The sequence below is a fragment of the Mycteria americana genome, chromosome 10, assembly GCF_035582795.1.
Source record: "Mycteria americana isolate JAX WOST 10 ecotype Jacksonville Zoo and Gardens chromosome 10, USCA_MyAme_1.0, whole genome shotgun sequence".
NCBI classification, from domain to species: domain Eukaryota; kingdom Metazoa; phylum Chordata; class Aves; order Ciconiiformes; family Ciconiidae; genus Mycteria; species Mycteria americana.
Window position 1 is genome coordinate 10,684,237 of NC_134374.1, and position 25,897 is coordinate 10,710,133.

The window sequence follows — 25,897 nt, forward strand, 5'->3', positions numbered from 1 at the left end:
CGCCTTCGGCTCGGGGACGGTCCCTGAGAGGCCGTGGTGGGCACGCAGGGAGGGGACAAACCCTGTCACCACTTTGCTGTGGGGCATGCACGTGCTGGTGGGTTTGCTCCAGGGTATGTGCATTGCTGCCGCCGTGGGACAAGCATTCGGGCTGGAGGGCCTTCCTCCTCCTCCTCCTCCTCCTGCCCCAGCCCCAGCCGTTGGGGCGATGCCAGCTGCTGCGGCAGGACAGGAGCCACCTCGCTGCCGGGTTTCCGTCGCCTTCAGAGTGAGTAGGAGCACAAGCACCTCTGGATGAGGCCAGGCGCTGCGGGAGCGTTATTTTGGGGGGCATTGAAGGCAGGTGAGGATCATCGCCTGCGCCCTGTGCCCGCAGCCCGGGGATCAAGGCTAGCCCAGGCTGGGAGCACCTCAGACACCCCAAAAACCCCTCTGCACTACCCCAACTCAGCAGCTACGAGCTAGGGAGACCTCCCGGAGCACTGGGGCAACCAATACTCTTAAAACAGAGCATCTGTGAGAGGCCAACTTGAGCTGAGCATTTTTAAAGCAGTTTTCTCCCTTTTTGGCACCGCTCGTTCATACGTACAACCTGGAGCCAGGGCTGGGGCCGGTCTTTACGGAGGTTGGCTCCGGCTCTGCAGGGGTGGCACGGCAGGGACGGGGAGGTGCCAGCCCGGTGGCACCTTGCGGTTGGCTTTCTGGGGTGCTCAGCGTCGGCGGGGCTACCCCGATGCTCCTGCGAAAGGCTCTTTTTTTTAATACCGGCAGAAGCGTTACCCGTATTTCCTTCAACTTGCCGTTTGATAGAAGCAGCTGGCGGGAGACGGGCACCTCTGCCATGGGAGGGTCACCCGCTACAGGCCATAATTTGATTTCCATTATTATATAGTTGACATTTAAAAAGAAGGAGATGTTCACTGTCTAATGGGGTCTTTTAACCATGTGCACTTAGTCAATAGGTGAGTAGACGTTGCTGCTTGTATCTATCTACCGTACCCAGTTGCTACGTGTGAACAAGTGTATTTCTCCCCAGTGTTGTGGGTTCTGCCTGTCGTGACACGATGATGGAAAGGTAGGGACTACGTCGGTCGCAGCACGAGCTTTCTTCTGTACAGTGTAGAGAGGAAACCTGGAACAATCTGAAGCACCGCTTGTAACTACATTTGTTCAAAAAAATGTCATCTTAATCCCAAAACTGTTGACACTTTATGCATGTGCTAATTAAAAAAAAAAAAAAAAATAAAGATTTTAAGAGGTTAAAGTAGATTTGGGTTCGGCTTTTTGTTGGCTTGCCCTCGCTGGGTCCCTTTGCTGGGTTATCAGCCCTGTGATGCTCCCTTCTCTATTAGAGGCAGGGCACGGCAGCAGCAGCAGAAAGCTGTGATATCTCTATAACCCTTCATTTGGAGAAATCAGCTCTCAAAAGATCAGTTCATTCCCATGGGTATTTAATCCCTGACCGCCTGGGTAATCAGAGGGCAGAGGATGGCTTGCTGATGGAAAAGTCTCCATCCTTTCGCGTGGAGGCTCCGAGCGGCAGGAGCCGTTCCTTCCCAACCCGTACAGTCAATGTCTCGAGCAGTTCTTATCCTCAACCAGCTCATCGCCATCCAAGTGGAAACACAGACCCCGGGTGAGGGAAAGCAGAAACCTGTACTAGACTCGCTTCAGCTGAAATAAAAACACAGACACGCACAGTATGGCACATACCTGGGACAGGAGCCCAGATCTTCAAATGTTTTAATTTTAACACCCCCCACCCCCATTTTTTAATATCCTCTTGACAAATCACTTGAACAGTTTTATTTACAGTAATAAAAATAAATTACTCTTACAGATGAATGTATAATATTATACACAATAGAGATACAGTGCAATAACAGCATTGATTTGTTTTCACTCGTTCATAAAGTGCTTCATCGAAGGGGCTTGATTTAACCATAATGGAATGATAACTGTACATTTTTCTTTGAGATAAACTTTCCCGGTCAAGTTAAAAAGCTAATGAAAACACTTCCATCAAAACAAGTTGCTGTCCTGATTGCTGTGAAATGGCCTCGACCCTGGGGAAGCAGACAGGACGGGAGGCAGGATTGGGAATGGGGACAACCCACTCCCGCTCTGTCCCCCTGCGTTGCTGAAGGCGACTCCGACAAACACTGCCCGAAGCCTGGCCCCGCTGATCTGGGTTTCAGAGCCTCAGGAGGGCGACTGCAGGGCCGCGCTGGTGGCCGCAGAGCAGGATCTGGCCCTGGGCCACCCCAGTCTGGCCGAGTCTCTTGCTCAGCTTTGCCACCAGAAGCTCATCCCTCCCTCCGAGCTAGAGGATGCGCTCGCTAGGGAGGATGCTCTTTATCCTGCCTGGGGCCTGATTCTGACCTACTCAAAGAGACATCAGAAACGAGCCCGGTCCTTGTCACTCTCTACGCGGTGTAGAGGAAAGGCAAGGCAGCCCCAAGAGGCCAGGCTGCAGGAGACGCGGAAGGTCGCCTGCTTTGCCAGCAGTGGCCAGCACTACCTCTCATCCTTAGCCAGATACTGCCCAGTTGGAAAAGAGCTTTTCCTGGGACGAGCCACATGTTTTCCAACTCCCAGATCCTGCAAACAGGTCGTAAACCCGTGCTTGTGATTTCTGTGGCTATCGATACGACGTGCTGTCAGACATCCAGCGTCCTGCCCGCTGCAGCGTGCTCAAATTGTGAAGGAATAACCTTGGTTTAGACACAATTACGCTTGACATGGAGCAGAATTTGTGAAGGCAACTGCTACCCCTGGAGGTGGAGACAATTTATTCACATCCCTCAAAGTCAGGGATAAAAGAGCTTTGGATCATCCGTTCTGATTTGGGTCTTCTCTGCTGAAAATCCATTTTATCTCTATAATGCTCTGTATTGCAGAGTTTTCCAACGGGAATGGGAAAGCTTCATTCCCGGGGCGGCAGGGACAGCGGGAAGGGCGGCTCTCGGGGGGTTTGCAGTGGGTAACTGCGTTGTTAACAGAAAAGGTACAACCGGTACAAGAGAAGCTGTCAGCCGTAGGGCAGCACGACCGCCTCACCGAGAGGAAAGGTTGCGCGTCAACGAAAGGAGTTGCAAGGAAATACCACGTGCATTGAACAATTATTCCTGACAATTAGAAGTGAACTGTTAATTAATTGTTAACAATCAAGTGAGTTGTCGATGCTGGTCAATACACATCAACACAAGTGATTACCAAGATCCATGGCTTTTTAAAAGACCTCCCCACCCCCAATTTGATGCTTCTACGAGAAAGAGGTACTTCACCTACGGAGAACAGTAATGGTTTCTTGGGTTTTTACTCAAAGTTCAATTAAAACTCTTTGTTTGAGGTGAACAAATTGTGGCTGCCCCATCAGGACCGAGATCCTTGAGATATTTACTGCTGGTTACTGAAATGAAGTTGGCTAAAAAGAGACGTTTTCACTGCTCAAGGTCCCAAAGTGAACAAAATGCAAAGGGAAAAAAACCTTAGCAACTTTGTTGGTAGAATCTGTACATTTTATTAGCTTTTTTTTTTTTAATTTCTCAGTTGAAACACGCTGGGACAGGGACAAGGGCTTGTTGTAAATGCACAAGCTCGCACCCACCCCTAGCACGTCTCCACGGAACTCGGGGCGTTCGTGCAGCTGTGGTTACGTCCCATCCAACGGTGTCCCTGGCCTTTTCACAGTATATCGGAGGAATGTTTTTCTTTCTCCTCCTTGCCCTTTCCTCATGCCCTCGACTAAAACAGCCGACCACCGACACAGAAAGCATTTCATATCTACATTCTGCTTGCTCCCAACTCTTGGCAGAAAAGCCAAAGTCAAGTAGAAACCTGTAAATAAATCAACCAAAGAAGCAGCGGATTCATTTCCCCGGCTACGCGATCTCTGCCATAAGCTTAGATACCTCGTGTAATTGCTCAAGACCGATGTGCTGCTTGTTTCTGCTGCTGCAAATCTAGACCAGCTCCTGTAGGGTCCAGAAGTGATGCGGGTGTAAGCGGGGCCAGGGTCTGGCCCCTTCGTCTTTTATCAAAAGCTATTTGCAAAGCTCAGTTTCCGAAGGTACAATGGCAAGATCCGGGTTGTTCGCCAGGGTGAGGACACGGAGGTCTTCCCAACTGAATGCCCACCAGCCCTCTCCAAGCAGGTCCAGTTTCCACCTGGATTGGCCACAGAGGCTGTGTGGAAATCAACGGACATCTGCAAATTTCCACCAGCTAAAGACCTTGTGCTTTGCAGAACTACCACTGTCCCCTTGTATCTCAGCTGAAAAGCACAATAACGACCTCAAGGGCTTTTATAGACCTCAACTTTTCTAATGACTTGTGACATAGGAATCCCAGCTGGAGGAGGCTTACCAATACATTCAATACCAGAAAATGGAGAACGATGGGCCGTGCCCTGGTTGCTCTGTGTCCTTCTCATGACGCCCAGGTGCTAGACAGGGGCTGCTTGGCTCTTTTCACCATGTTTCCAGATGTTTTGGGTCCACAGAGGATTCACTGTGCTGGAAAACCCTTTCTGTATTCCAGTGCTCCTCTTATAGTTGGTGCCCCATCCACATGTGATACCACTACATTCACAGGAGCTGCTCCTTGTTTATGGCAACTTGACCTCATCCAAACCAGGCCCTGTATTCTGTACTAAACATGCCCCAAAGCCAGCACTGAAGGACACCAGGGCATTCCCCCCCTGCACACAGCATTACTAACTTGGTAAGTATTTTAAGGGGTTTTTAAGTTAGCTCTCCTGATCTCCAACATAAGGAGGCTCCAACATCCAGCGTCACCGCTGATGTCCAACATTGCCACTCAAAACTTTTTCCAGTGAAAGATTTTCTTTAGGGAAAAAAAAAAAAAATCACCAAAGCAAAGGTGCGGTAAAATGGTCAGAGATTTCCACAACGCAATGCGTGGCAGGTGAACTCATACCTGTTTATCTTCTTCCTCACTTCTCCTTGTTTTCCCCTCTTTCCACTATAAGAAAGGAAAGGGAAAACAGCAAAGGAAAAAACACCTAGAAAATGCATTTAATTTCATTTTGTGGAAAGACGGCAAAAGTTCCAATTTATCAAAATGTCCTTAAGAGGAGATTTCTTGAGACTTTTTTTGGAGCCTATCAAGCGTTTTTAACAACTTCCATGGCCGCCTTTAACGGTCTCCAAGGGAGAGGTCCTAGAGCACCACTTGAAAAAAAAATTAGATGGGCATTTTACACTAAATCTGAGCATGCGATATACTTGCGCCACATCTTGATACTGACTGCGAGCTGGATTAGTGCAGCAGAATAAAAGTCTCCTTAGTGCAAGGACCAGAATTTAGGCAGCAGATTTTGCCTTTGACAAAGTTGCTGTAAGTGTGTTTGGGCGAGTACCAAGCATTTTGGCGAGGCCACCTCCACCTCCTCTCTAACTCAGCTGTCTGGTAGGGACTGGATCCTCTGCTTTAGCTCCTCACATCCCAAATCTTTCTCCTATGGTTGTGGAGGGCCAGAGGGGAAAAGTATTTTCCATTGACCCTTGTATGCCTTTGTCAAAGCTGATCAACGCATCCCTCGAACTGAGGCAAGTTTCAGGTATACAATTAAGCTCTAAAAAGAATACTGTTAAAATCAGAATCTTCAACAGCAGGGAAATGACAAGAAAGCCAAGAAAATGCAACTTTTTTCATGTCAAGGTTTCTCTCGATCTGCTTAGTTAATCTGCCTTTCATTTAAAGATACAAAATGAGCTGCCCAGAGAAATAAATACTGTCTTCTAGATCGGGTTGTATAAAAACATTTCAAAATGTTCACAAAGTTTCAAAAATGGTTTAAACTAACTCCGTCTTGAGTTTTCACACTGAGGAACTGCAGGGACCTGGCTGCACTTACAGGAACCAGAAGAAATAAAATGAGCAGAGAAAAGTGGTTTTTTTATATATATATATTACTCTTTCTTATATATATGTTTACTTTTAAATGTATGCTGAGTCAATTGTGCCTACTGCCCATTGCCCAGGGTATTCAAAAGAGAAAGGAAATGGAAAAAAACCAAAGAGAGACTGGCCACCTTTCAAAGGTAGACAATAAGCCCAAGCCCCAGGCACGCTTTGGAGATTCACAGCTTTCTCACGTGCACTTAGCTCTGAGGAGCGAGAAATTCGTTGCACAGATCCAGAGAGAAAATACAGTTGTGCCTATATCCAGCCAGAAAGTGGCTTCGTACCCGCTACGGCCTCACACAGCAAGAACATTTCTGTTTTCCACGAAACTACGGTGTACACGTGCTATGGTTTGGTGCCGTTGGATTGCGTTGATAGGAACCTGCGTCCGTTTTGCCCGTGGTGCAGCGGAACCTAGCTCCTGCTTTGAAGAGGGGCATTTTGGATGCTGGAGATGGCAGTGCTTGTCTCTAAAGGAGAGCAACGTGTTTGGGACAGCAGGCTCAGCTGGTGGGGGGTCTCCTGCTGCAACCAGGGAGCTGTTCCCACGCCGGGCCCCAGCAGCGTCCACCACCTCTTTCGCCCCGAGGCACCCTAGGTGTTTCGCCCTGAGCCACCCTAAGCGTTTCACCCCGAGCCACCCTAGGTGTTTCGCCCTGAGCCACCCTAAGCGTTTCACCCCGAACCACCCTAGGCGTTTCGCCCCGAGCCACCCTAAGCGTTTCGCCCCGAGCCACCCTAGGTGTTTCGCCCCGAGCCACCCTAGGCGTTTCACCCCGAGCCACCCTAAGCGTTTCACCCCGAGCCACCCTAGGCGTTTCGCCCCGAGCCACCCTAGGCGTTTCGCCCCGAGCCACCCTAGGTGTTTCGCCCCAAGCCCTGCCATCTCTCTGAAGGTCGCTTGGTTTCTTGCTTGCTTTTTTAAGTGAACGAATTTTAACTATTCCACTCTCGGCCAAAAGAAAGCACAAGATAAAGGACACTTCATCATGGTCTCACTAACACCACAAAGCACATGTAGGGGAATATGAGGGTAGCGTAGCTTCTCTAATGAAGCCAGTTAAACTGGTAGCAGCCGGAATAACACGTGTGATTACAGAGGCTTCCCTCTAGGGGACCCCAGCAAGCCCGGACCCGTCTTTGGATGAAAATCCCACCCCGTGTAAACGAGCAGGGTGGCGGGGAGCAGCCGGGGGGGGGGGCATCACCCCACGGCCCCACACCGGGCAGGAGAGCCCTTCCTCGGCCTCTCAGCGCCTTGGGGTGCGGGGCACCCCGGCTGCCCTCGCCACACCGAGAGCCCCCACCCTGCCCGCCGTCACCTTTTTTTTTTTTTTTTTGGGGGGGTGGGGAACGGGTTCCCCGGGTACCCCCATCCCTGCGACAGCCCGAAACGACGGCCATTCCCTAAAGTGCCTTTACCCGCAGGTTCTCAAAGTGCTTCGCAAACCGCATAGAAACAGACAGGCATCGTTCGCCCCCCCCCCCCCCCCGGGTCCCCTCCGCCCCAGCCCCCCCCGGCTCCCTGCGCTCCTCCGGGCCCCCCCGCCCCGCCGGGCCGGAGCTGGCCGCCCCCCCGTTATTGCATAGCATTGCAAGACCTGATTTGGGGGGAACGGAGGAGGGGGGGACAAGGGGTGCCCGCCCCGCACAACCGCCCCACGCGTGGGGACCAGCCCCACGTGCGGGGACCCGACCCCCCAGCCCCCCCCCCCCCCCCCCCCCCCCGCTCCTGTGGCCTTCCCGGCGGCTGCCACTCGTGGGACGTGCCCCCGGGGGGTGGAAGCCACCCGGCCAGGGCTGGCAAGCCCGCTGCTCCCCTGGCTCCTTACCCCGAGAGGAGAGAAACGCCATCGTACGGAGATGCTTTTTTTTTTTCTTTTCTTTTTTTTTTTTTTTTGGTGTTTTGTGTTTTTAAATAAAAAATAAAATGTGTAAGAAAATAACATTTCTAAAGGAAACCATTATCATTCTACTCTCTCTTTCTTTCCCCCTTCTTTTTCCCTTTGCCTTTTTTTCTCTTTTCGGCCATCTTTCCATGGAACGAGATGGGCTGGCCGGGGGCTTCCTCCCGGCAGGAAACAATAACGACGGAGGGGAAAAAGAGGAGGAGGAGGAGGAGAGCGAGGGAGCGCGTCTCGCTCGGCGCCCAGTCCTCACACATCGCTGGATGTCCTTGGTCTGGCGGAGAAGGTGGCGGGGACGCAGCCGCAGCAGGCCAGCCAGAGCGACTTCTGGATGTCGGGGTTCCTGAAGGCGTAAATGATGGGGTTGATGAGGGAGTTGCAGGTGGCGGGCAGCGCCAGGGAGTAGGTGTAGACGGCGGGGTAGGTGGAATCGGCCACCAGGGAGTAGATGGCGAAGGGGATCCAGCACAGGGCGAAGGTGCCGAGGATGAGCGAGAGGGTGGAGAGCCCTTTGCGGGTGGAGGTGGCCTGCGCCGTGGCGATGAACTGGTGCTGGACGGCGATCTGCTGGGCGTGCCGGAAGGCGATCTTGCAGATCTGCAGGTAGAGCTGCATCATGAGGGCGAAGAGGAGGAGGAAGGTGACGGCCAGCACCGCCGCGTTGTCCTTGGTGACGGGCCGCAGGATGCTGCAGGCGCTCTGGTCCCGCAGGCAGTTCCAGCCCAGGAGGGGCAGCAGCCCCACGCCCAGGCACAGCAGCCACATCAGCAGCACCATGGCGCAGGTGAAGCCCAGCGTGCGCTCGCTGTGGTAGGTGAGCGCGTTGTACAGCGACAGGTAGCGGTCCACGGTGATGGCCAGCAGGCTGCAGACGGAGGCGGAGAAGGCGGCCAGCAGCAGCCCCGCCGCCCCCAGCTCCGCCGCCTCGCTGGGCGGCCGCAGCAGGTAGCGCACGGCGAAGTTGGCCACCAGCCCCAGCCCGGCCAGCAGGTCGGCCAGGGCCAGGCTGCCGATCAGCAGGAACATGGGCGCCCGCAGGCTCGGCGTGTAGAACAGCACGGCCAGCACCAGCGCGTTTTCCCCCGCCACCGCCGTCCCCGTGGCGCACAGCGCGATGTCCCAGGGGCTGACGGCCCCGCCGGCCCCGGGCCCGGCCCCGGCCCCGGGCCCGGCCCCGCCGCCGCCCGGCGCCGCCGTCCCCGGCCCGCCCGCCGCCGAGGGCCAGGCGCTGGGCTCCGAGGCGTTGCCGAGCCCCGGGAGCCGCTGCTGCTGCGGCTGCGGCTGCCACGGCTCCCCCATGGCGGCGGGGCCGTGCAGCATCGCTGGGGAGAGAGGGAGAGGGCTGCGGTGAGGGGCGCCGGACCCGGGCACCGGCAGCGGGGAGAGGCGCCGAGCCCCCGCGCCGGGCCCGGGGAGCCCCGCGCCGGCTCCGCTGGCGCCCCGCACCGAGCCCCGCACCGGCTTCCGGGGACACCCCGCACCGGGCCCCGGGACACCCCGCACCGAGCCCCGCACCGAGCCCCGGGACACCCCGCACCGGGCCGCCCCCGCCCGCCGCAGGGCTCATCCCCCTCCTCCTCCCCCCCCCCCAGCCCGGCTGCAGCTTCCCCGAGAAGTGACCCCCCCCGCCCCCCCCCCGGCCCGGGGTACGCCGTTATCCCCCCGCCCCACACGCACCCCTCGCCCGGGGGAAGCCTCGCCCTCAGCTCCCGCTCCTCCCGACGGGCGCCCGGCCCCGCGCAGGACCCGCGCAAGACCCGCGCAGGACCCGCAGGCGCTGCGCACCCGCCGCCGGGGATGCACGGTGCCGGCTGCTCCGTCCTCCTCCCTTCCCCGGGGCACGGCTACCTTTTGCCGCCTATTTATAGCGCAAAGCGTCCCCGTCCCCGTCCCGTCCCCCCCAACCCCTTTCTTTTTTGCGTGCAGCGAGTAAAAATAAATACTATTAATAAGCCAGCCCTCGCATGTATGCGGAGCCGCTGCTGAAACGGGAAGGCAGCGGCAAGGGACAGCCTGCGTTAACTTTCTCCTTTCTCCCTCCCTTCCCCTCCTCTGGAAAAGCCTGCTGCAAGATGCTCCCAGCCAGCTGCAAACAGCTGCCAGACCCTGCCCTGCTCGGCGCGGCCCCCTCGCAGGGTAAATCCCCCCCCCGGGCCGGGCAGCCGAGGTGTGAAGGTCGGAGGGGGCTCTGCCCGCAGCCCGCCGCAGCCCCTTCCCGCATGCAGCCCAGCCCGGGGGGCAGCCGCGACCGCCGGGGGTTGTTGTTTTACCTGGCTTTAATGCTCGAGGATCAGCTTGCTTCCCCCCGTTTTTATTTTTTTCCTTCCCAGTCCTTCCAGTCCTCGGTGTTAAGCCTCATTCCTCGGTGAGCATTGCTAATAACGTTGGCAGATAGCTGGCATCGACTTGCACTTAATATTCCTGCCCCATTGGATCTGCTGATAAATCTCAACTCTGACGTCAAAGTCTTCACTTATATTCATGATCCAAGTCTGTGAATCAGAGCCGCTGTGATCAGAATAACAACAAGGCTGGCTCCCTGCTCCACATCCACATCCACACCCGCAGGCACGAGGGGTGCGCGCACCCGCACGCACCCGCACGCACCCATGCACGCACCCGCCCCGCCGTTCATTCATGAGCTCTCCCGCCACCCCGACGCACCTCCCCAAGGTCGGGGCCCTCCGCACCTGCGTTTTGCGGATGCAGCTTGGGTGCCAGCCAGGCCGCGGCGGCTCGCAAAGGCGGCCGGGCAAGGTTTATTTTTACCGCTTGTGCCGAGGGACGCGGGGATCTGAAGGGAGGGGGGCTGATCCCGCGTGCCGTGGCTCGGCTGCCCCGCTCTTCAAGGGCAACGCCCAGGGACAGCAGCACCGGTCCTCCTGCACCCCCAGGAGCCGGCAGCTGGGGGTCCTCGGGGGGGCCCGTGCAACCAGGCTGGGGCAGATGCATCCCCCCCGCGGGGAAGACATCGCACCCCGGAGCCTTCACCCCGCACGGGCTTCCCTCCAGCCAGCGTAAAAGCTGGGATGAGGAGGATCAACACCCGGGAGCTTTGCGTGGGCTGCCCAGCCCGGCACCCGCCCTCCCGCGTGGGGAGACCTGCCCGAGGCCGGTGGGTGCGGGGGGTCTGTCCCCCTGCCGGCACCGCAGCGCCCACCCACCCCCAAGGCTTCCTTCCCCACTATTTGGGAAAGGATCTGCCGGGAAAGGAAGAAATCGCCAAGATGATTATTTTTCCGGCCCCAAATGGCTCCATGATTCAGAGAGGGAGCAGGATCTTCAAAGCAGGGATGCTCAGCTCCCGGATCGGCAGTATTTCAGCTACACCTTCTCCCCCCTTTCCTACTGGTTTCATAACACTCCAGCTTTACTCCTTCATCCCCCTCTCTCTTCCAGGCTGTAGCTATGCAGTGCAGCGAGCTCGATGCCAGGAAGGATTTCCAGCTCCTGATGTGCAAAGATATTTAGGTGAATATCGATGGTTTGGGCTGAACCCAATCGCCCCAGTTAGGAGCATCTGGGTTCTTAATCAGGCCAAGCCCCGTCCCAGGGGACTTGAATCGTCATCTACCTGGGGCCGCCAGCCGCGTGACTGAGCGCCGTTGTGTGCCGAGTGACATGAGCAGCATGAAAAGGGGCGGAGGAAATCTGAGCGAAGAGCTGAATGAATTCGCTCCCGCTCCCAGTAATTACGCACTGCCTGGGAAAGGGGAGGCGGGTGAGCAGCTTTGATTGACTCCCTTCGGCGGCTGCCTCTGCCAGGAGGTGGGTGCAGGAGACGGGCTTGGACTGAGCTGTTGCGGCAGAGGGGATGTGACAGCCGTGCGAGGTGCTCTGCAGGGACACGGCCCACCCAGGGTCCCCAGGCTGAGATGAGTGCGGGCGGCCTCAGCCCAGCCAGGCTGACGGGCCACGGGCAGCCGCAGGTCTGAGCAGGGACGGCCCTGCTGTCGCCGCCGGATCTACCGGGGGCTGCCGAATCCCCTACCCGGCAGAGGGGAGGCTGCTGCAGCTGCGGGCCCCCAGGTCCAGCCGGCAGTGAGGCTGAGCAGGGACGGGCGCGCGCAGCCGCGCTGTGCGTCCTTCCAGTAAGTGCCCTCAGACACCCAGTTGCCCCGGTCTGGCCCTTGGATCCTCGCATCTGCAGCTGCCTCTTGCACAGACAGGCACACCCCAAGGGGTCTCAGGTGACCCCAAACTCCGTGGGCTCGCCAGCGGTTGGCTTGGACCTCCCGCTCCCTCCAGCATCCAACCCCTCCTGCGGTCTCACTCGCTGGGACACCCTCAGACACCCGGGTCTTTTGGTTGATCCCCAGGCCCCACGGTGGCCCTGGTAGTCCCAAACCACCCTGCTGCCTCCCTTCCCCACCTTCCATTCCTCTCCTCAACGTCCCACCGCAAGTTTGGCACAATCCCGGGATGCGCCAAACACTTCCGCAGCGAGTACCAGACCGCGCAGGTATTATCCCCCCCCACTCGAGAGATACCCCCTTTCCTTGCACTCGTCGCAATGGGCTTCTCGCCCAGCCGTCGGGGCTGCTTGCCCTCCTGCGACAGCCCGGGGAGGAGCGGGCTCCACATCTCCGATGAGGCTTTTTGGGGTTTCACCACCTGGCTGTGCTCCCCCCTCTGCAAGGGGGTGCGCCGGGCTGGCGGCACGCCGGGAAGCGCTGGCAGGAACCTGAAGCTTTTCCTCTTCTCCCCCGTGCCGCAGCCAGGCCTCTGCGTGGATCCTGCAGCCGGCCGAACCCCAGCACGTGAAACCGCTGCTGCTGCTGCCCCACTGCACAAAGCAGCCCCACACCGGGGTATCGCGGCCCCGGGCCTGGCCGGTGGAGGCTGCGTCCCCAGGAAGGGTCTCTGCTCCGGGTGGCAACACGGGCTGAAAGAGGTCTCAGGGCTGTGCCAACACATCTCCAGCCTCCTCTCCCTTTGGTCCCATACCGAGGAGGACATGAACCATCCGACGTGCCGGCCACACGACTGGGTAGCCGATTATTTCGCTATTAGCCGGGAGTCATTTTAGGATGCTCCTAGACCCTCTCGGTGGTGCTGGTGCCTGCGCCGGGTACTGAGCGGCAGCAGAGGGGCTGCCAGGATTCGGCAGCTGCACAGGGGCCAACATGTCTGTCTGTCTGTCTGTCTGAAAGGGGAAATTGTCTGCGCCAGGGCAGCAGCGTCATAGTTTCCTTAAGGCACCGGTGACAAAACTGACATTACCTGCCCGTTTTTAAACAAGGCACGCCGCCTCACAGCTGCCCCGAATGCAAGCGGCGTCGCGTCTGTGAGGATGCGCTACCGCACATCATATTTGTAATATTTGAGCATCTGCCTTTTATAGTTGCATATAACGTTCTGGGCTCCCTGGGTATCTGCAAGAACGTTTTGACAATATATTAAGTATGCTTTATCTATATTCAAATTACAGAGTCGATAGCGAGGAGTAAAAATCAAAGCTAATCAAAGACACCAGCAAAAGCCTGACGCTGTAATTACACGGCGAGAGGCCACCAGCCTCACCCGGGAACGCCATTCGGCAGGGACAAGGATTTCCCTTGTCATTTCCCATCTTCATTTCTCATCTTCCTCCTTGGCTTTTGGCCCCTGGGAGGAAGCTCAGTGCTAAACACCGTGCACGGTCCTCCCCCGGCACTGCCCCGTGGGGGTGCGGGGTGCTGCCAGCCCGCAGCAGGGCTTGACCTGGGTCTCATCCTGCCTTAGAAATTGGGCTTTTTTGGTTCAAAACCAAGTGGCTGGCAACGTGGCTGCCTGGTGGGCAGGAGATGAACTTGGGAGCCGCTGAATCTCTCTCCCTGTCTCTGACTTGCTTCACTGCAGCTATTTCTATAGCCAGGTCTTCGTGGGGATTAGGTGGCCCTAAGAGGGAGCTCACGAACGCCTGGGTGGGGTACGGGGTGGCAAGCGCTAATGACCTGGCCATCCAAGGCAGAGCCCACTAGTAACCAAAGTTTGCACAAGCGCTGCTGTTTAACAGACGTAACGGGTGGTACAGAGCTCACCGAGAGGAATAACTACGATGCCGGTGATCTGCAAAAGCGGACGGACTGGCAGCATTTTCGCCGCTGTGTGTTGGTTTTGCAAACAGCAACCGAAATGCCCTCAAAACCACAGGCAACCGAGCCAGCGGGCAGCTGGGTTTAGTTCCCCTGGGCTACGCGGCGAGCCCTGCCCCATCGCCGAGGGCTTGGTAATGCCGTGAGGCTTCGCAGGCGCTGCCCCGGCTCCGCCGCCGTGCGGGGAGCCCGTCCGGGCATCCTCCGCTATCCATCGCTGGCTGTAATAAAACCATACCTAAGACACATTTGATAAAATAGCCGCAATGCAATTCTCCATCTTTTTTTTTCTCTAAAAGCATTACAATCGCCTTTATTTCTTTTCCTTGGGGAAACATCGTTACTTCCCTGCACCACGTGAGCTTTTCCCACCCTGGCTCCTGCTCCTGCCAGAGCATCCTATGGCCGAGCCAGCAAACCCCTGAGCCCGTTGCCTTGAAGCCCCCCGAGACGGGCGTGCAAAGCCGCACCACTGGAAATTCATCCCTGTATTTATACCGGCATCTTTTCTGCAGCGAGCGGACGCAGCCTTATTTCAGCGCCTCTGTTGTTCCCTATTACTCCAACGGTGCTTGAAGAGCTATAAGAAGGAAAAGCGCAGCTATAATTAGCGGTGCTGACTAATCAGGGTGGCAAACAAGCGCGCCGTGCCTGCCAGCCTCCCCAAAACGGGGCTGTCGGGGGCCGCGCGCCGCTGGAGAGCGCGTGAAGTCCTACATTCAAAGGCTTTGCATAATCTTTGCGGCTACGGGGTGGAAATGAGGCCATTTTGTCGCCGCTGCTGCCACCGGAGAGCGGGGACTTCTCCCGGCGCTGCTTCGGCTGCTGGGCTCCAGCCTCCGTGTACCAGGCAGGTACCGAAGTGCCAGGGCTCCGTGCTGGGTTTGGGGGTTGAGGTGCTGATCCCAAACCCAGGCAGCGGAGGAGGTGGAGGCAGGCGGGCAGGAGTCCGGCTTACAAAATCATCCGGCTCTGTTGAAAAACAGTTGATTTGGCTGAAAAAACCTCTCTCACAGGTAGCCGGAATGGACCCGTTCAAGGGCCCAGCTTGCAGAAGACCTCTGCCATCCTGCCTGCAACGGCACCCTTGCAACCCTGCTTTTACCTCTCGGAGAGCTACGCATGGATGGTTGGCTTTTGCAGCACCGGGGAACACGGGTCCCAGCCTGCCCCGCACTGCAGAGATGAGCGAGACCTTCCCTCCCCAAAAGGAGATATCTCCGGGTTGTCCGGTGCGTGGACGGTGGGGACACGGAGTCTCACGGTGAGATTTAACACGGACTTTCTCACCACACTGGGGACACGGCGTCTCGCTGCATGCTTGCAATTAGACATCCCGCTGCTGCGAACGCTCGCCCATTTAGCGGCAGCCTCGGAAGGGTGCGGGCACCAAGGGGACATGGGGCGGTTCACAGCAGGGACGCGGAGCGCGCTGCACCCCGGCTCGCACAAAACCTCTGCGTCAGCAGGTTTGGCCCGGCAGGCTGTTGGGGTTCCCGTCGTTGGGGCCGGGCTCAGCCACGCTCTGGTGGCAGGTCCGGGCTCCCGGGGCCACCCCTGCTCGAGGACAGCCTGCACCCCTGCGTCCCGCTGGCACCTGCACGGGGACAGGACCCTCTTGCCACCTGCACGGGGACAGGACCCCACCGGTGCACGCGCAAGGACAGGTCTCGGCTGGCACAGGCGCAGGGACGGGGTGCCACCGACGCCTGCGTGGGGACAGGAGCCCGCTGGTGCAAGCACGGGGACAGGCCCCCAATGGCACGTGCAGGGGGACGAGCCCCCCAGGGCGGATGAGCGGGGGCAAAGCCGAGCTGTGCCGGGAGGGAAGGAGCAGCCCTGCGTGATTTGAAGGCTTGCTCTGACTTCTCCTCCCGCTTCCCACCGAACACTCGGGCCAAACCAGGGGGAGGATTTTTCCTCCTTCCTTCGGTGGTATCGTTCCCACCTGAACGATTCTGCTCCAAGTCCTTAAGCTCCACCGCTTTCCCGAGCCAGAGGAACACGTTCTGAAGCACCTTTGCTGGCACGCACCCGTGTCACCATATGTCAGCTCAGCTCTGGCGAGCAGGGCTTCTGGGGCAAGGTGGTTTTTCTGAAATAAAGGGCTTTTGCGCTGTGTTTTCCTCCTTCTCCCAGGCTGTATTTAGTGCTCTGGCTGGCTACCTCATCAGGAGCGACTGTGTTTCCCCTACGCCACAATTCATCGAGCCATAGGGAACACTGGGAGCGTGCAGGACGCGAGGCAAAATATTAAGGCAAATGGTTGTGATAATTATTAATTAACAATCACCTAATTTACCTGACGTGGCACAGAGCTAAGGAAGGTTTTCTGTGGTTTTGGAAGGGGCAAAATAAGAAAGATTCTTAAAAAAAAAAAAAAATCTGGCGTCTTTCTGCAGCTGAGTGCAGGGCAGCCTTCCCTCCCTGCTGGTCTCCCGGCCACCTGCTGCCACCAGCGTGACATTTCCAAAGCCAGGCTTGGAGCGAGCCGCTCCGGAGGAGCTCGGTTGCTGCGCCCGCGCTGGGACCACCATAACCCCCGAGCGCCGGCAAGGACCCGCGTCTGAGGACCGGGAAGGTCCCAGGTCCATGCAGAAAAGCCATCGGCCGCCCTGGAGCCGGCGATACATCAGCGTCGAAAGAAATCTGCAGCCACCGCGTGCCGGCGGGGATGGATTTGTTGCTCCATTGCAAGCGCTAAACCCCCATGCTGATCCCTCCCGACACGCCGGCACGGGGCCGTGTTAGGCAGCCCACCCAGCGGGGAAAAGCCCCCCGCGGCAGCGCTCAAAGGACCTCCAGCCTCCCCAGTTCCTTTCCCGCTGGGCAGGAAGGACGTCGGGTTTCATAAAACCCGGGGAACAAGTTCTCAGCTTTGAAGTCGAGCAAAAGGCAGCTCCGACACCCCCTCGCCCAAGCACAGCCGGTCCTCTCTATTTATTGATTTTAACTCTGGCTTCTGACATTTAAACAGGATCCTACGTGGAGTCACGGCGCTGGGCTCCCCTCTGAGCATCTCCTGAGCACCGGCACAATCCCTGGAGTTAGGCTGGAGACCTCATTGCCTGGATCCAGAGCGCTGGTCTGAAATGTGGGGTGGGCTAGGACTTCGTCAGAAAAAGGTCACGGCTGCTTGCTGGTAAGTGAAATAACTCGTGTAAAGCAAGCGCTTGGCTTGGAAAAAAAATCAGCTTGAGTTAGGGAGACTTATGACCAGGTAAACCCAAGTGCTGGGAGCCGACAGGAGCAGCCCCATGGGCTCACGTCAGATGCCGCCTCCCTCTGCCCGCGTGCCCGAGCCAGAGTCCTGCCCAGCCCAGCAGGACGGGGCCCAAAAGGAGATAAAAATGCCCACCTGCCCCAAAAATTCTTCGTAACAGAAACAACGTGGAAAAGGCAGACTTCAGCCCCCTGCACACGGCAGGCTCGGTTGCTCCCCCAGCTCAGGGCACAGGCACGAAGTCCGCGCCCCATCGATATGCAGGCGATGCTATTTCTGCCTATGGATATTTCCGTAGGAGCGGTGAAGGCTTCCTGACTTTCCCCGGGCATGGGGCAGCGTTTGCAGGCAGCACCGCTGCAGGCCACGGCCGCTGCGGGCACCGGGCTCGCCAGCAACCTGGGTCTCATCCTAACCTTCAGCCTGAGCCGTACGCACCTGGATTTTGGGTGTTCGGAGGGATTTTTCCCCCTCTGGGCACTGTGTTTTCTCCTTCAGCACCACTGCCCAGAGCTGCATCTCAGTAGGGGGAATTTCCCAAGGGTAAAAGAGACATTGCCAGGAGCGTGAACACCCAGCCGGAGCGGAGAGCTGCTAAATGTACCGGGAATCTGCCTTCTCCATCCTCCAGGCTGGGGTTCAAACCAGTCCTCTATTCCCCAAGGATTTCCCTCTCCCCTGGGGACTTGACCCCAGCGCTGTGCCATGCCTCTCCCCGCAGCGATGCTGGAGGTCACTTGGCTGAGGAACATCATCCCCCCGAGACTCCCACGGCCAAATTTATGGCAGAAAGGCACTTGGCAGAAGGACTGAGAAAGTAGAAAACTAGCAGTGGGGAAAGACCCTCCAAATACTTTAAACCTGCCAGATTTGAAGGGATCGGGGAGGTCTCGGTGGGAGTTCCTGGGAGCAGAGCAGCAGTTTCCCTGGCGCGTGCAGAAGAATGATGCACAGCACGGACAGAAACACCACGCACGGCATGGACAGAAGCAGGGTGCACGGCACAGGTCATGCCTGGCCCCGGGGACGCGTCACCCCACGCTCAGCCAGGACCGAGCCGTGGGTCCCACGCGCCGCAGGGAGCCCTGGCACCGGCGCTGGCCGGCTGCCCGCTGCGGATGCTGCCTGCCACCGCCGGCACAGAGCCACAGGGGATTTACACTTCGCAGCGCAGACTGTTTGCATCTGATCTGCCTTTATTTACCACCTGGGAGCCGCCAAGCAGGGCGAGGGTGGTGGGACGGATGGGGAGGGCGAGACACGGGACTGCACCTTCCCATCCAGTTGTGAGCTATTTCCCTTATTTTTTTAAATTTTTTTTCCTCCCGAAAGGTCAGCTCTCTTGTCAGAGCTGGAAGTCACGATCATCTTCCCTGATATCATTGTAATCGTGTTTGATGAGTCACTTGTTTAACGGGAAGAGGCTGCTGGTTGCTATAGGGATGGCAGCAGAGGGGAGAGGATCCCTTCATTACCCTGATCACTGCTTGTGACGGAGAAAACACAACCCCAAACAAGTCCAGGCCAAACTCCCTGTCATCGTAACTTTTTGCCAGCTTGATACGCTGGGCTCTTTCCCCAGCTGCGGGGCTGCAGGGATGCCTGGGCAGGTCCCTGAGCGTGGGACAAGCTGGAGTCTGGGGACATCACAGGGCTGGGGGGTGGCGGGGACCGGGGAGGGGTACGGATAAGTGCGGCGCTTGGGTACCGTGGGGAAACTGGGAGCTGCAGGGGCTGCCGTGGCTTTGGGGTGATGGAAGGAGACACCGAGGAGCTCCCCGCCAGCAGTTCGTTAAATACCCATCCCTCCTTAAGCTGTTTCTCTATATCCTAGGAAAAACTGCGGCTCCTGGGAGTGCTAGGGCTGATCCCTTCGCAAGGCGGCCGGTGCCCTGACTGGCAAAGGTGAGGTGCTGGCGGTGCCGGCAGGGCTGCGGCTGTTTGTCACCTTTGGAAAGGAGGTCGCTGGCTCACCGAGGCCGGCCGCCGAGGTCGCCGGGACCCATCTCCTCCCGGCTCGGTGTTTGCCAGCCGTTCTCCCCGCTGGGTTTCGTCGCCACGGGGCATCCCTGCCCCGCAGTCAGGCACCTCCCAGGGGTGCCCGCTCCGTCCCTTCGCTCCTTGCTTCACCTTCTTCTCTCCCGTGCCGGACTGGGGGATTTATTCCCCGATTCGGTCCCAGAGGAGGCTCCTGGCCACTTCTACAGGGGACACAGTGGGGGGGAATCCTGCGAGGTCCGTCCCTGCAGACCTCCACCGCCGTCGGTAACCCCCCACCATCTGCACGATGCTCGGCAGAGGTGCCGCTCTCCCCCGGGACACCCCTGCTTTCCCAGCTCTTCATTAGGGAACCGCTAATTACCACCATAGCGTTCATCAATGCCGTTTCACCGCAACGCTCTCGTTTTGTGTAAACGGGCTATATTTAGCTCCGCTGCTCCTGCCGGGAATGCAGCTTGCCCGCTTGCACTTTTTCCTCCAGATGAGGAGAATTTGGTGCCTCTTGATGGTGGGGAGGAGAGAGGGGAGAAACCTCCGGCCTTCAGCCGTGCTCTCCAAAAAGGTTCATCCTTGTTCTCTCCCGCCTGAGCGGGGTTTGAAGAGCTCCTTAATGGGCTCCCAGCAGCGCTGGGTTTCAGACAGGAGCATCCTTTCCCCTTCACAAATCCCAGCGTGAAAAATAAAAGGTGGGAAAAATAAAAGGAGGATGGCACCGCGGGAGACTCGAACCTCCTGGGTACCGGCCGGCCTGTCGCCTCTTTGGCGGGCAGCGCTCGAGGCATTGCCGGAGAGCAGGTTTTTGGGTGCTCTGATGCCACAGTTGCATCAACAGCCCTGGGGAAGGCTCTCTCCCACCATCTCTGTGCTCTCCAAGTATCCATGGCCCCATCAAGCCCGACTCGCAAGCTCCCCAAGCGTTTCGGGAGTTATTCATGCTGGCAATGCCATGCCCTCGGAGGGGGAATTACCGGGCCGTCACCCTCTCTGCTCCATCGGCTGCTTGGCACAAGCCTTGTGGGTCCCACGGCTTTTCTCCACACGAGAAAACCTCTAACACGGCTGGTCCTGGAGCAGCGCCGGGGACAGGGACGTCGGGGGGAGCGGCTGTCACCAGAGGAGATGCAATGGGGAAAAAACGCATTTGGTAAAGCGATGGCCCCACGGGCGCGGTGACGTGGCTCTGCGCTTCGAGCACTCCAGCCCCGTCTGCCCGACCCGTCTCACCCCCGGTGCAACATGGGGACCAGCGCAGGCACCCACATTTTGCTGTCGTCCTTGGCGTGTTGGTCCGTGGTGGTGCTGGCTGCGGCTTTGGGCAGAGACCCCAAACCCTGCGCAACCGCTGCAGGGGCTTGCTGGGGCCCCTACCCTCACCGGGTCCCGCCGTGCCGCTTCCCAAACGGCAGCTCTCAGCCTCTCTGTTTGTTTGCAAACAGGCTGCCGGGGATGGCAGCATGTGCTGAGCTGCGGCATGACTCACGCGTGGCTCGGCGGCTCGGGGACCCGGTGATGCTGCTGGTGCGATACGGCTGCCGGCGCCCGGGCGCAGGGATGGGTGCTGTTCCGCTTCCTCTGGGGCTCAGCGGGAAGCTGGGTCGGGCCGTCCCTGCCCGCAATGCCCAGCCCGGGCATCGCCGCCCCGCATGGGGGGACACCCCTCCCAGCCGCGCCAAGCGACGGGGGTACGGGGGGCAAACCTGGGACATCCCCTCTGCTGGGAGACACTCCTTTCCTCCCACGCTTGCTGCCTCTGACCCAGCAGAGACAACCGGGAGGTATTAAGGAGGCAGGAAGAAGCACAACCGGCATCACAGCTCTGCAGCCTACGATTTATTTCCAGGCACAGTTTACGCGGGTGAAAATTGCTGCGGAGATGCAAGCAGAGAGCAAGGGCTAGGGGCGAGCTGCCGAGCCGCGGGCAGCAGCGCTGGGCACCCTGCAGCACCCAGCACCCAGTGCCAGCAGCCCCAGTGGGGTTCGTCCTCGTGAAACCCATACCGGGCATCGCCGGGTGGCCACGTGCCAGAGCAGCTACCTGCTGTCCCAACTGCAGAAACGATTGTCAAGGTCATTTTTATGTTTTATGCACCGTACGTACCTTAGGGCTACACACAACCCCCCCGCAATGTTTTCAGACACCTCGGGGAGGAGGATGCGGGTGAATCCCCTTAACTCAGCCCAGTGTGTTGCCACTCCTGCATCCATCCTCCTCCTCTGCGGACCCTGCTGTCCCCAGGGCCAGGGGCTGCTGCGGCTGAAACTGCCCCAGAGAGCCCCAAACTCTGTCCTTTGGGAAGGGATAGGCACTTCCCCATCTGCTTCATGGGTGTCTGTCCCCAAATCTGCCTCACTCTGTGCCTGAATTCCCCAAATCCTGCCCTGTTGGGTCCCTGCATCCCAAATCCTGCCTCAGTGAGTCTCTGCCCCCCAAATCCCCCTTCGTTGAGTCCCAGCCCCCCCAGATCCTGCCTCAGTGAGTCCCTGACCCTCAAATCCTGCCTCGCTGGGTCCTTGCACCCCAAGGCGCACACCCCAGAGGGGACAGCCATGCCCACGTCCCCTCTGTCCTGTGGGGAGGGGGAGATGCTATACGGCCACGCAACTAAATGATCATTAAAGCCCAGGGCGTAGTTAAATCTGATCCAAAATCCCCCGAGCTTGGGATCATCTGTGGCCAGGTGGCTATTTCAGCAAGGAAAAAAAAAAAATTCTCCTCCCCCCCCTGCTTTCCCCATCAGGTGTTTCTTGAGACACACAAGAGGCAAAATAGGTTCTTTAAATAGCCGAGCACAAGAGGCAGCTTGCAGAGGTGGAAGCAGGAGGCAGCTGCGCTCCCGCTGCCGGAGCTGCGGCTCTGAAGGTCGGCCCCGCGCACGGCCTCCGCCGGCTTCACGCCGGGATACGGCGGGCGAGCGAGCAGAGGGCTATTTTTAGCCGCTTGGCTTTTTAAGAAAACAAAACCCCATCCAGGAAAAACACCGCTGATACACTGGGAAAAATAAACCCAGCCCCGATCCCGGTCCCTGGGAGGAGCCCGTGCCCTCCAGGGAGCATCCCCGCACCCTCCTGCGCTCGCAGGCACTGCGTTGGGGTTGGGGACTGGACCCCCAGCCCCGGCTCACTGCAAATTTAGAGAAATATAGGGGATTTCAGCCCAAGGCACAGACTGTTTGGATTGCCTGTCTCTGTTTAACTGGCAATAGGGAGGTGAACGCTCTGAGCGGGGTCAGAGCTGCTACTCGGTGCACAGTCCGGTGCTAGATGGATGCTGCGGCATTAACTGGTGCCTCAGCTAAAACCTTGAGCGAGTGCGGAAGAGGAGGGGAAGCAGACGGCAGCGAGGGTTTGTCTGCCGAGCACCCATGAAAGGTGGGGCCAAGGCTGCCCCGCGAGCCCAGGGCACGGCAGGAGCCCCCCCACAGCAGCCTGGCTCAGCCCTTTGGGGCTGTTTCGGATTTGGAGCTGTCCCTCGTGGGCTGGACACCCACCCCCCAGCTGGGGCCTGTCCCCGTGCCGCTCTGGCAGCCACGGCAGAGGCACCCCAAGGTGTGAAGCTGCCCGTGAGCACCTTTCTCCCTGCCACTGCGCTTACACGACCAGGCAAAACCAGGGGCATTTTTTTTCCCCGAATTACAGTATTTTCATCCTCGAAACCTTTCAAGGCGAGCGTGACCCTGGTGCCCACAGCAGCACATGGAGCGTGACGCGGTCCCGGTGCCAAGTGCTCACCTTCCCGATGTCCTGCAGTGGGATGGGTGCTGGCCCCTGGCCCCCGCTGCCCAGCCATGGGGGACGGGAGGGAGCGTCTTAGGAGAAATGTCTCCAAACCAGGGGGTTTTGGCTACCCCAGATGCTCTGGCAAGGGACAAAACCCTGGCAGGGGAGCAGAGCTGTGTCTGGGCAGCGCAACCCCCTCAGCAGGATAAATAAAAGAGAGTTAATACACAACAGGAGCCGGCTGGACATCCCCCAGCCGGACCATCCAGCTCATCCCTCCATCTACTGCTCCCGACTCATCGGGGTGCTGCCGACAGCTTTTGAGCGAGCCTCGAGTAACGTTGCAGCGAGGGCAGCAAAAGAAAATGCCCGGCTTCTCCCGGCACCCGAGGAAGAGGTGACGCCGCTCGAGCAGCGCCGGGGAAGGCAGCAGCTGACAGTGCCGACTCGGGGAGCGTTGGCTGCCGAGGGGGCGAGCGGCAGTTTGAATCCATCAAAGACGTACAAGTTGAAGGGAGACCTCCCTAAACGCTTCCCACCAGGCTTGGAGGAAAAGCAGGGTGGAGATGGATGGGATGAAACCCAAAGCAAGGCGGCATTAATCGTCCCTAAACCTACAGTAGAGAGATGGAGAAGGCGTCTGCGGGCCAGGAGAGCGGCTGGTCGGTGATTTTGGGGCATCCCAGCCGCTCGCACGAGCGCTCGGAGGAGAGCCAGCTCCCTCCCAGCAAGATTCGCCAGCCTGATGTGTTATTTTTTTCAGTGCCAAGATATAATTAGTGCCAGTTCTTCAGGAGCTGTCACTCACCATCACGCAACGTTTGCTTTTCTTAGGAGTATGACTAACTGGCAAATGATTAAACACGCTCGGGGAAGGAGAAGGGGGAAGTGAATTTTTTTTTTTCCTCCCTGGGAAGAAAAAAAAAAAAAAACCAAACCAAACCAACTTCAGGAGCCACTTTGCAGTCCCAGAGAACGGACTAAACTTTGGCAGCGCTCGAGGAGAGATGCGTGAGCCACCTGCCAGTCACGCCGGGCAGCCCGCAGCTCCTCCCAGCGCAAGGACGCTCGGAGCCGCGGCCGGGGTGGTGGGAGTCACCGAGATGCTCGTAACCACGGCTTGCTCTGCAAGGACGCAACCACAACAAAAAGTCAAGCCACCTCCCTGCCAACCTCCTATTTTTCCCTTCCCGTTCCCCCCATCGCTCGCACCTACAGACGGTGCCGCAGAGGATGCTCTCGTTCGCGCTCCCTCCCAGCAGAGCCCTTTTAACACAGCGGGTTTCTCGAAGCTCATCTCGTTGCCAGCGTTGCTTCGAGGAAGGATGCCTCTCCCGGGGACCGAAGGCGGCACCGCTCTAATTACCGCCCTTTAGCTGTGACCCACCGCCCGTGCTGCAGCCGAGAGCGGAGCTGCAGCCTCCGGAGAGCCCGAAATTGGATCCCGCTCTTTCAGATGGGTTATTTCGGAGAGGTTTTATGTTTTGTTGGAAGATATTTCTAGAAGGAGATAATGCGGTTGCCAGCTCTCCTGGGAATCCTTCCGTCCCCGCGTCATTGCGGTTGAAGCACTTGGCTCAAACTGTGGAGAAACGGTGCGGAGAAACTGGTTTTCCCAAATCCAGTAACCTCCTCCTGTTGGGGGACGAATAGGAAACTTTGGCAAAACCAAAGCTTGGCCTTTCTGCCGGGTCTCAGGCTAAAGAAACCGAGAGGCCCCGAAAATTCAAACCTAGGTTTATCTTCAGTTTTATACCACCCGTGAGCAACCAGGCAAATAAGGGTAAAATCTCCATTCAACTCTTTGCCTAACTGGACCTTAGGGCTAAGTTAATGAAAATATTTCCATTTTGCTCTGTCTTCACACATCCTTTAATGCCTCTTCCAGGCCTGAAGACTCACCCTCTGGTCCTCGCTACCCCGCACTTGTCCCCACGTTTCGGGGGACACCCCAAGCGCCTGGCGGGAGGCTTTGAAGGGTGCGAGTGCCCTTGGCGCAGGGGCACGGAGGTGTCAAGGCCGTTCCTCCATCCACGTCGGCAGCAGGTACCAGCGTGGTTTGGCTCTTTTATGCTGAAGCGATGGCAAAGAATTTTGAAGGAATAAACTGGATTTTTTCCAAACTCGTGGCCTTTCACTTGGAGAAATATTGTGACTCAAAATCTGAAAATGAACAGTTTAACGTTAAAAAAAAAAAAGAGAGATAACTTGGAAAGGATTGCCAAGAATAACACTTTTTCCCCATCACCAGCACGTGATGCAATTCGCTGCGCCCTTGCCGGGGAGGAGCTGAGGGTTTGCTGGTACGAGGGTGGAAGCGAAGGGACGCGGAGGGGTTTTGTAACAGAGCAATCTTTTGGCCCTGATGTCTTTTACCTTGGCTTGTCCAGGTTACGGGGAAGGGGGACCTAGAGGGGTGGCTCGGACTTGAAAAACACATGGTAACTTGATGGTGCCCCAATTACAGCCACAGGGGTTTCGTTGCTGAGGGACCGTCCGTGACGCAGGGATGTGCTGCTGAGATGAGCCTTTCCACCTGCAACAGCCCCCCGAACACGCGGAGTCCCCACGACCTGCAAAGACGCTGCTGCAGACCTGATGCTTTCAAAATACTGAGCCTATTTCAAATCGCCCATCGCTACGAGAAAAAGGAACAACAACCCCCAATTGTAGGGGATGCAGACGAGTCAAGACGAGGCGGTCTCGCAAGGTCTGACATCCGTGCTGACACCGACACGAGGTTCCTGGCCAAATACATCTTTCCTGCTGGCTTTGACGGGGGTCTGTCCCACAAAGACCTCTGAGATACCAACCCTCTGCTCCCAGCTGCCTCTGGGCACAGACGGCTCGCACAGCAGAGCTTCCAGACGTGGTTTCCCTTCCTTCGGGCCGTCCCTTCCCTCCCTCCATTTCTTCACGGCACAGTCCCTGCTCTCTGCTTTACAGCGCTGCAGTGACTTGTTGCAGTAGATGCAGGCTGCTCCTCACGGAAGGAAACAAATGCACTAAGAGAGTGCTAATTAGGATACCTAATTACAAAG

General features: G+C 57.7%; 1 protein-coding gene across 1 annotated transcript; it reads right to left on the reverse strand.

The window, feature by feature from the left end:
- Positions 1-8,087: 8,087 nt before the first annotated feature.
- Positions 8,088-9,158, reverse strand: LOC142415198 (G-protein coupled receptor 12-like). The gene has a single exon (XM_075513246.1). It carries the CDS (start codon positions 9,156-9,158, stop codon positions 8,088-8,090), a length of 1,071 nt encoding a protein of 356 aa, XP_075369361.1.
- Positions 9,159-25,897: the final 16,739 nt, after the last annotated feature.